Consider the following 10,503-nt stretch of genomic DNA (forward strand, 5'->3'; position numbering starts at 1 on the left):
AGGCCCAAAACAAAGTGGTCTCTTATCTCTTATATGGGTCTCATTATCTCTGTTCTTATCAAGCGCAATGCACATTAGAAGACCAACCACTCATTGCTAAGGAAGGATGCAAAGAAAATTGCCAATAGAAGTACCATTTTCAACCAATTTGCCTCCACAAGTTTACATGTCGGCAATTTCTGAAACGTTGAAACAGTTAAGTAAAGCAGAAGAATAGCCAGCCATCAGATCAGAGCACTCATTTCTCACCTCACATGTATTACATACGACACACTAGTAGAGAACACTCATTCAACAACTGAAAGATCATTAAAAACATGACAAGCTCATGATCCAAGCAATTCATATATCATGTCCCTTACACGTTGCACTATCCAAGCCAGCATGTTGTTCAAAGAATACAGAATCTTGGACATTTAATCCTAATCATGTCCAACATCTTACTTCTGAAACAAAATAAGGTATCGAGTTTATACAGGTCATCAAGGCAAAGGAATTTGTTGTTACCTTGTTACTATGGGTGAGAGAAATGATGGAATGGAATTGAATGAATTACAAAGAAGAATAAACAATGTGGATTATGGTAAAAGAAAAAAAAGGGAATACCTCCTCCCGATGAACCAAACATAACCTAAGTGACTTGTCAGATGAAGGTACCAAGGAACAAGAGAAAGAGACAGAGAGAGAGTTTCCACTATTTACGGTTATCACGTTCATTCACTTATCTTGCAACTGCGAATATAGGGATGATCATACTTAATGTACTTGGTCCAGTATCCTCGATACTTTGTCATCGCCAACTCCAGCCATGGTTTCATGTTGCCATTATAGTGTACAACAGCTGCGTTATCAATCTCAGATCGATCAAGACTTGGATTGTAACCTAAACCAAGTACATGCCATGACTTGTGTAGTGGATGTGTGAGCCCATAAAAGGTAATTAGCCCCGGAGGTAATGTTCCAAGTTTCCAAAGTGTCCTGTCTTCATTCTAAAACCAAAAAAAGGAAAAGAATTATATCAGATGGTCAATTTTCATAGGGGTAAATAAATAAATAAAATATTTATTTAAACAAAAAAGCAATTGCCAAGAGTGATGGTCTTGTGGCTGATTTCACCCCCAAGTGCAAGATTCCAGACTCTCACCATGTTCTGCCACTTGTGATAGATACCAGTAATATCTTTCTTTTTCCACTCCATAAGATCAAACATGTTCATTCCATAAGCCCATCCACATGCGTTTGGATCAAAGTTTCTTGCAATATGAGGATTTGAGAAGTTTAGGTACTTGTCAAACCGGTGGAAGCTCTCACCACAGGTTTCTACTGCACCATTCACTTTTCCATGAAGATCGACAGCCCACAATCCAGTTAAGTCTTTCTGAACAACAATATCATCATCAAGAAACAGGATCTTATCCAACTTGGGATAAACCTGTGGAAGATAGAACCTCAAATGGTTAAGCATCGAGAGATACTTGGGGTTCCTGTACTTCAGATTAGAAGCGCCAGATGAGAGAGTGGTAGGATGGTCAGCCTTGAAGTAATAGTTTTTCATTGCAGCAGACTCGAGCTGCCGCAGAACTGGGCAGTAGGATGAGTTTAACCACTTAAACTCATCAACATTTTCAACATGAATGGTGGCTTTTCCAGGAGGATTCAATAGGAACCACATATTCATGGCTCCAAAGTTAAGCTTATCAGTAACAAGATGGAATACGTGTTTTGATGGATCCTGCAATCACCCAAGAAGCATAAATAAGTCAAATGAGAAAGCAAGAAACCTGCTTCTGAGTTCAGTAATAAACATTATCAAGTACTACAGATGACGAACATGTCGAAAAAGGCTCTACCACAAGCTTATGAGCCTCAGCATAATAATAAAAGTCCAGTCAACTTTTCAAATTTCCCAAGGGTAAGGTACACTAAAGAGGCAGCCCATTTAGAAAATATATGCACAACTCATGATCAAACATCTTTTAATCATCTCATTAGACTTCCACACCTAGCATATTTAAAGATAGGTTATTGGGATAGATAATTAGCATGTGTCTCTTAAGAACAATGGGGTGAATTCTATAATTTTCAGGCCTCATATAACAGAAATAGAACTCCCATAGAAGTTGAGATGCCTTGGATTCTGACCTTCCTCAAAAGTATCATAGTGATAGCAAACAGCAAGCATAGTTAAGAAGAACGGTTTCCAATTCTTTTGGAAACAGACACAAAGACACGCAGAATTAAAACACCAGTATAGAATAAGACAGTTCAGCTCACCTTGGCATTTGTGACAGTAGAGTTGATGACAACCGATGCAGCCAAGACGTTGTCTGAGAAGAGAGCATAATGATAAAGATTAGGATTTTCCAGGTTCTCACTTCTGGGGAATTTTCTCTTCTCAGGAGAAAGGAGGTAATAATCTATGGTTAGGCGCATAGACAAGCAGTGGATTCCATTTGGAATGGTCTTGGCAGCTAACTGACTAAGAAATGTGCTCTGCTTTTTCAAGCTCCGTACTTGTTCATCTGCAGTCTGAAGCATTGCTCTCAGCTTCCCAGTGACCAGGTTGCAATCATACAGTTGCTCTCTCGCTTTTGAAAGAACTTGGCCCATAGCTTTTATTTTCTCGGGTGCACTACAAGCAAGTCAGGTGTTGATTTAGTAAGAAGTGTCATAATTATTAGCACAGATAAAAGGAAGAGATGCAGATTTATATTACACACTCAAGAAAATAACATGCCCACAATCATGCTACCTTTGAGATAAATCTGCATCAGCAGTTACATCTCCCACTGAACGCTGAGATTCTTTGAGTCGAGTCTGTAATTGTTGGAACAGATCAAGCTTGTTCTTCATCTTTGCAATACTTAAGTAGACCCTTGCCATTATGATTTGGTCCCGGATCAAGCGCACTGTTGAATCAGAGTTCTCATTCTCATTTTCTTTCCTCCAAATGCTGTATTTTCCCAGAACTGAAGAGTCAACTGATTTGGAGCGCTCAATGGCTGCATTTTCAAGCTTTACAATTGATTCATCATCTCGTTGTACCAACTCATTTGCACGCTTTTCGCGTCTCTTCTCTCTTAATTGCTGCAGAAGTGCTTATAAAAGCACATATTAGAACCTTTAGAAAAAATAATAAACAGGAGCATACCCAAGTAAACATAACCTTGGTTTAATTAGAGTTTATTTCATTTCCATTCTGAGTTTGCAAACATGGATTAGACAATTTCAAGCAAGCAAGAACCATATAACAAGCTTTGACAAAAAAAAGAAACATATAACAAGCAAAACATAGAGCACACTGGAGTATGATAATTACCCGTCGGGCTAGTTTTGCAGGATCAACAAGTTGAGCATGATCACCTGCAAATCATAATAAAATCAAAAAGAACGCAGAAATGTTTTACGGACAACAGAAAGTAATGTTGTAAAGATATTACCACCTGAAGATACATCCACTTTAACCTTAGGTGTCTCTTGTCTAGCATCTACAGCTGTAAAATTTATCTATATACAGACAATCCAAAACGCAAACAATCAGCAGCAAGCAACAAACGGATGAAATTTTTGCAGAAGTAGCACACAAGATTTATCAGGGATAGTTAAAAAATAAAGAAGAAACATGACAGACATACTAACCTTATCTGTAATTGAAGTCTTTTCCCCAATGACTTTCCATGAAGCTGACAAATTGTTTTTTCTGAAGATATCAAGGCTCAAAGGCCCCATGTCATTTGTGTTGGCTGCAATTACATCAATGACCTAAATGTTGATCCAATCAGTGTACTGGTTAGAAAGAAAACTCAACAAAATATAAAAATTGCCAGCACTTATATGAACGACATGTAGATAACTCATTGATTCAATCAAGTTGAACTTGCCTCTTTTGAGAAAAGAGATTTGACATGTTGCAGCGCCAGCCTTTCTCTCCAATCCACATTCTGCACCAGTCAATTAATTGTTTCTTGTTCACAATTTTTTTATTGGTTCTGCTAGAAGTAGTTATACACTACATAAGATTTGAGACAGAAATTGATGGAAGCATGAAGCAATACCTTTGCACCAGGACTGGATAAAATGTCATTTTGATCTGCACAAATAGCAACAATCAATTAAAGTAAAACTGATAAAAGACGAGTCAACTATGCTAAACGATCCATCGGGGAAGAAAAAAAACATTATTCTGTTTGGGTTTGATGTTACAAAATTTTTCAAGATTCCAACAGGAGTTGGCCCAGGTGTACATGTAAACAAGATATAAACAGGCATTTTTTCAATAGGATTCTTCACGGATTATAAGGTTGACCAATAATTGGCCAAGCATAAAACAATTGTGCAAAAACTGGTAAACAACTTCATATATTTGCTGCTTAGCTATGTTTTGCAGTCTTTGTTGAATTATTTAGCAAGCATCCTCTAGCTAGACCAGTGGACAATTAGTGCTTTGTATCGTTCAGTTCTTTCTTAATGAAATAATGTTTCTTATCAAAGAAACTTCATATCAAAAGATTGAAGAATTAAATTTACAACATTAATACATCTGAGCCAAAGACAAAGGAGCAAACTCAAAACATGGGCACAACGTGTGTTGTGAGTATTGTGACAGAAAGGGGCATAAATCTCTGTTTTTAGACACTCGAATAGCTTTATAAGATTCACAAGTAACTTTCCCGATTTGCATCCTCTCTGACTTCTTGTGAGTCATGATCAAGAGGGTAGGAAGTGCACTCCTGCGACCAACATATGCAATGAACAATACCTCCAAAAGACAGAGAATCCATGACACTTCTTCCATTTTATCACTTCAACAAAACTAACTGAACTTATTCATCAAGACGTAGTCTTGGAAAGAAAAAAACAAAAAAAGTATTGCATAAAGTGAACCATACGAGCCAAAAGAATTTTTGTTGTATATTCTTGTCTACATTATAGTAAAAATAAATATTCTTGTACAATAGGCTGCATGTTCACTTTTTTCCTTTCTATACATGTAACATTAGCAAGAAGTAACTCTCAAAGTGCTATAATTTTTTCCCCAATATCTAAGAATAAACCAGTCTAACACAAAATGGAGTTGGGAACAGGTTTTTCCCAGTAACTTAGCATCAGAATATTGAGCATTCTTTAACCACATATACAAGTATGTGACCCAACTACAACAACCTCTTGTAAAGGTAAAGGTAAAGCATATTAGTCCACAGAATCAAAGTAAAACAGGAGAGATGCGGGACAGTGAGTTATGTGAAGAAATTAAATATATGAATTTAACGCATAAACTCATATTGTACAAGCCTAGTGAGTTATGTGGTTCAGAATATGTACATGTCCAAAAGGAGACTGAAAATAGAAGTTACCACCTACTGAACTGAAAACAGTCTTCACCCCTCAGTTCTAATCTTCTTTATCACATAATATACCCATAAATACAATTTGATTCTATATGTCAACATCAAGAAGAACAAACAACTACTTTAAACCTGGAAATGCTTTGAATAATAGGCTAGATTGGTCCACAACTACTGCTTCATTTTATAAATACTAATCTACTCCAGTCGTATTTCCTAGCCAGCTCTCAAAAAAAACACAAACCAGGAAATGCCCAAGTGGTGCGCAGTTAAGCTCAAATATAATCTACCTACAAGATGTGAATGACTGACTACATAACCCACATACATCACAGCTGTTGGATAAAAAAAAGGTAAATCCTCATCAAATGGATAAGCGCGCTGAAAAATTTAAATTTATCATCAAAATCCACTTATAATTTGCCCACTGATGTACCAAGACAAAGGTAATTTCTCCATTTTAATCACGTAAGGAACAATCAGAGTCATTTGATTCAGAAACAAAGACAATTGCAAAGTCTGAAACAAATGTAGAGCATTCTTCAGGCTTCCAAATACACTAGCATCATATTGCTAACACTTGAAAAACTAACATTCATGGTTATCAAAGCAGTAATTGTATCAATAAGGCATTGACTTTAACCGTTTTCTGATATTCTGAAGCAAAGAAAACAGCAATTGCAATAAAAAAAGGTAATTCTCCTTAATGCGAAGCAGAAAAGGAACCTAATTGAGATCTAGTGCAAACCTAAATTTAAATTTCACACAAACGGCTACGTACATATAGACATATATACACATTTCTCAACATAAATAAAAAAAATTAAAAAAAGAAATTAAAAGAATTGAGCACAGACCAGATATGTGGAGGCCACGGCCGACGAAGAAAATCAACGGAACGAGAAGTGAAAAGAAAATAAGAATCGCAACAGGGAATCGAGATCCGGAGGCTCGGTTTCTCTGGACGCCCGCACTCGACAGCCCGCGCTTCAACGCCATTGCCAATCAATACCTAGAGTTAAAAATCAAGACAAAAAAAGAAGTCAGAGAATCAGCCAGAGAGAGAGAGAGAGAGAGAGAGAGAGAAGAAATTACAGAAGGATCTTGAGGAATTTGAAGTGAACAGTGTGGCTAAGAAAGCCTAATGCGAGCCAGAGACTCAGAATCCATGGAAGGGAAAAAGTGAAGAAGAAGAGAGTGAGGTCTTTGAGGAGTGTGATTTCAAGCAAAATTCCACGGCGATTTTGTTTTGTGTTTTATATAATTTTGGTTTGGGAGTGTTTTGCTTTCCTTCTCGCGTCTCTTTCTTTTCTGTGGCCCAATTACACAACAGACCAACACAGAATTTGATTAATAAAATAATTCATAGTGTTTTTCCTATGATAACGGATTTAACTACGTCGGCAACCCAAAAAAGAAAAACTACGTCGGCAATCGCTTTCACTATAGCTGTCATTGTGGCAACAACAAAAAAATAACACGCCAAAAATCAAAGACCCTGTTATTGTGGCGCTTTTATTCAACACATTTTACAAGTTGCCAAAGAAAAATCAAGGGAAATAAATCACTGTTTTATTTATTTATTTATAACATTTCCTTTTAAGAGGAATGATAGTATACTAAACTCACACATACTGTACGGATGCTAAGACTCGAACCAAAGACCTTTCATGTGGGAATAAATACTCCAAACCATTACACTAGTGAGTCCTTTGCAAAAATCACTATTTAAAGCTTACATTGTGCACGCACCATGTTAAATTGGTATTGAGTACCACTTCACGATTTACTTAACTTCTCAGAACCATCTATATTTTCACAATATAGTTCAACAATCATAACCGTCTATATTTGATGTTTTTCTTCCACGGTCATTCATGTAAAAAATATATATATAATTGGAAAATGTTTGATCATCTAAAATATGCAAAGAAATATGATTCTTACGATAAAACTGAAACAAAATGTGTGAATAATTAAATAGCTAACCTAATCTTATGTTTATGTTGAAAATTATATTTGTTAGTGTGTATGGGTAAATTAGTTGAGCTCTTCCATCTTTATCTATACAGAAAGAGGTTTGAAACCCAGGCACCCGGTGAATATTACAGATGATGTGGTTTTTGCTCCAAAATATAACATTTTAGCGTTTTTTTTTAAATATTTCACCAAAATATGGAAATAATCAATTACATTAACAATTTCAACTCTTTCTATTTTACTCCCAAACCCTCGCGTTATTTGATTCTTATTTTGGTTGCACCCATACCAGTGTTCTTTCCAAACACTACCTTACTCTTAATTTCCATCCTATATATTATACTGAAATTTCAGATGTAGTGCTGACACAAATAAGGTGGAATGTTTCTATGGTCATCTCATATCCCTTTACATCAAGCAAAAAGTTCTTACATAAAATTACCTAAGCGGATAAATATCCGAAAAAGCAATAAAAATATAAACAAATTCAAGCTACCATGGCATCTTCATGGCCTGAGCTTGATGATAGAGGCATGGTCCTATCGTAGAACGATTGCCTCCGCTTCTCTACATAATCGCCACATCCAAGTAATCTCCAATCTGCATATCAGAGGCATAAGTCAGAAACGGGGGATGTCAGTCAGTTATATAATATACGGCATGAAAAATAACATCTTTACCGCAAAGCCAAGTTCAGCCAAAACTTTGGCATCGTCTAATCTTCCATTTCCATAAGAAAGCGTCCTCCCCACCTTCATGATGCAACACTCAGAAGTCAGAATCTAGTCACATATCTAATTTGCTTATCAACCCACAAGAAATATGTGCAGTTACGTTAACTGTAAATATTAGTTGTGATGACTAACTTTTAATTCAAGCTGTCAACCCACACATGGCACAACCTGCTGTCAGGTTTGAATTCAGATTGGCATATCATAAAGAAACTTTTCTCTTTTTATGATAGGCATATCACTAATAGCACCTAAATCTAAATCACAATACAATCAACTTTTACACTGAAAACATCAAACTTACTAAACTAACCAATAAATTCAACTAAAAATTTCATCTGCGCAGTTTTTTTTTCCTTTCCCTTTTTGATTCTTGCGCTATTGATAAAGGAATTTGTAGAAATTGAAGATATATAGATAATAATAATAATAAATAAAAATATTGGCAAACAAGCCACACAAAGATCAAACAGAAATTACAAAACCAATGCAGTATTTGCAGAATTCTGAAGAGTCAGGATATTAAGCATAACCCTTGCATGCATAAACATGGGAAGTTGAGAGATGAAAATAATTTAGCATTAACTACATGTGGTTTCAAGATATGTATGCTGAGAGAGAGAGAGAGAGAGTAACCTCTTTGACCACAAAATGACCATGCCTATCTGGATATACAATAGCAAAGGACAGTTTTGCATTTCTCCTTCTAGCTGCAGGAGCAACCTCTTTGACCTGAAATACACAACCAATTACAAGACCCAAATGGTGAAAATAAAGAATAGTTTCTATGAATAACTATCTTCATACATACATATGGCTATGCTATGAAAAGAAACATGAATATTATACATGTGTACAAATGCAGATACGTAAGTATGTGCATCCACACAATGACATATATGATATACACCACACATGGAAGAGAGAGAGAGAGAGTTTCAACCAGATCAGTTAACTCGCGAAGATTAGCATCTTTCCATGTATAAATTTGAACTTCATCCTTAGGCTCCTTTCCCCTCACTGCAAAATCCTCATTGGTATGATGACTTCCAACCTACAAAAAAAAGCCAAGAAGTAAAATCATAACAATGAGAACAACTTCCACATATGACTTTTTGTCCAGAAAAATAAGAACTATTAGATCTTCAATAAGCAGAGACAGCCCACCATATGTACTATGGTCAGTCAGCTTACATGTTTTCTCTAAAGTTTAAAACAACAATAAACCAGTCTCGACATGTTGTTTTTTTCAGGTCATACAAATTTCTTGACATCTATGTCCCACCTAAGTTTCAAAATGACACTGCCTTGGTAGCGGCAATTGAGAACTGGAAAAATTATGATATACATACAGGAAGAAAGTACAAACAAGATAACACAAACAACATAGAATATCCACAATCACTTGTAAAAGACAAAGACCAAGCTTTATTGAGAGAACTTAGTGAAACTCTATAAAACCATTCAATGAAAGTGTACACATGAGACACAACATTGGCAAAAAAATTCCTTTTTTGCTGCTGCACAGAAAACCGAGGGAAGTATACCACATAATAACCTAATGCCCAACATTGCCCATGTAGATGGACAGAGAGAAACTTCCCTTCTGAGTCCCAGCAAGGCTTCTCCAAAAATTTGAAAACCCATCATATAACAATAATTTTCCCCTTCTAAAAGTATTCTCTAAATAGAATTGATCATGCTACAAAATTATTGAAAGCAAGTGCCCTGTATAATGGTTTTGTTTTTCGAACTTGTTTTAAAGCCTTTATATTTTTCTCACTTCTGAAACCATAATTCTCATGTATCATGAAGAAGGGTTTCTTGAAAAAATTTAAAACTGAAACTTATGAGCAACATAAATCGAATGACAGCCCAACCACACAAACCCAGTTCATATATGAGCATGGGTAACATACCTTAGTGAAAACTCGAAGCAACAGGGGACAAGTCTGCAATCCAATGAGAACCCAAAAAAGAAAACCCATCAATGTAACAAAAAAATAAATTTTTATAAAAGAAAAGTTAAAAAAACAAAAAGGGAACCTTTTCGCGATCGACTGGGGCAAAGCGAGGGCGAGGAGGAGAGCGAGGACCTCTTCCCTGTGGGGCTAGTGCTCTCTTCGGAGCTTGGGCTACTCCAGCCATCCCTACCAACTCTCTCGATTCTTCTTTCTCCAACCTTCTTCTGCTTCTGTTATTCCTTCTGAGCTTTTGTCTTGTTTGTTTTAAATTTTGTTTCTCTGTTTCTAGGCTGAGAATGGTTATGGACTGTGAGTCTGGGTTGTAAAAAATATTCTAAGCCTTCCAATAACAATGAGTTGGGTATACTTGGGCCAAGAGAGCCTAATTGAGAAGGATCCATTGTGGGCCAAATCCCAATTTAGCTTTGAATTTCCTGGTTTTTTTAAAAATTTAAAAAAATTTAAAAAGTTTGATACTCTTGA

The 10,503-nt window shown here is 36.1% G+C and overlaps 2 protein-coding genes across 3 annotated transcripts; both read right to left on the reverse strand.

Moving 5' to 3' along the window:
- Nucleotides 1-290: 290 nt before the first annotated feature.
- GAUT1 (galacturonosyltransferase 1) lies at nucleotides 291-6,714 on the reverse strand. 2 transcript variants are annotated; one of them, XM_008234607.3, is made up of 11 exons: nucleotides 6,441-6,714; nucleotides 6,203-6,357; nucleotides 4,056-4,090; nucleotides 3,882-3,941; nucleotides 3,640-3,762; nucleotides 3,444-3,507; nucleotides 3,320-3,363; nucleotides 2,753-3,087; nucleotides 2,275-2,632; nucleotides 1,145-1,732; nucleotides 291-989 (listed from the first exon to the last, which is right to left on the reverse strand). In XM_008234607.3, the coding sequence occupies exons 2-11, from the start codon at nucleotides 6,342-6,344 to the stop codon at nucleotides 714-716; spliced, it is 2,025 nt and encodes a 674-aa protein (XP_008232829.2). In that variant the 5' UTR covers nucleotides 6,345-6,357; nucleotides 6,441-6,714; the 3' UTR covers nucleotides 291-713. The 2 variants fall into 2 exon arrangements, with proteins under 2 accessions (XP_008232829.2, XP_008232828.2); XM_008234606.3 differs by having other exon boundaries at nucleotides 3,441-3,507; nucleotides 6,441-6,713.
- Nucleotides 6,715-7,688: 974 nt separating this feature from the next.
- On the reverse strand, nucleotides 7,689-10,299 carry SAP18 (SIN3 associated polypeptide P18). The gene is made up of 6 exons (XM_008234608.3): nucleotides 10,103-10,299; nucleotides 9,976-10,008; nucleotides 9,000-9,110; nucleotides 8,693-8,788; nucleotides 8,006-8,077; nucleotides 7,689-7,925 (listed from the first exon to the last, which is right to left on the reverse strand). Exons 1-6 carry the CDS (start codon nucleotides 10,202-10,204, stop codon nucleotides 7,893-7,895), a joined length of 447 nt encoding a protein of 148 aa, XP_008232830.2. The 5' UTR covers nucleotides 10,205-10,299; the 3' UTR covers nucleotides 7,689-7,892.
- Nucleotides 10,300-10,503: the final 204 nt, after the last annotated feature.

This window comes from Prunus mume, linkage group LG5 (assembly GCF_029339155.1).
Source record: "Prunus mume cultivar Tortuosa linkage group LG5, ASM2933915v1, whole genome shotgun sequence".
Lineage (NCBI taxonomy): Eukaryota > Viridiplantae > Streptophyta > Magnoliopsida > Rosales > Rosaceae > Prunus > Prunus mume.

Bases quoted from the DNA above. Each gene is read 5' to 3' on its own strand.
- GAUT1 (XM_008234606.3), bottom strand. From the start codon at position 6,344: ATGGCGTTGAAGCGCGGGCTGTCGAGTGCGGGCGTCCAGAGAAACCGA. The intron at 3,508-3,639 runs GTTAGTATGTCT...GTCTGTATATAG, and splicing joins AGACTTCAATTACAGATAAG to ATAAATTTTACAGCTGTAGA. The intron at 990-1,144 runs GTGAGAGTCTGG...TTTTGGTTTTAG, and splicing joins ATCACAAGTGGCAGAACATG to AATGAAGACAGGACACTTTG.
- SAP18 (XM_008234608.3), bottom strand. From the start codon at position 10,204: ATGGCTGGAGTAGCCCAAGCTCCGAAGAGAGCACTAGCCCCACAGGGA. The intron at 10,009-10,102 runs GTTCCCTTTTTG...ATTGGATTGCAG, and splicing joins CCCCAGTCGATCGCGAAAAG to ACTTGTCCCCTGTTGCTTCG. The intron at 7,926-8,005 runs GTAAAGATGTTA...TCTGATATGCAG, and splicing joins TGGCTGAACTTGGCTTTGCG to ATTGGAGATTACTTGGATGT.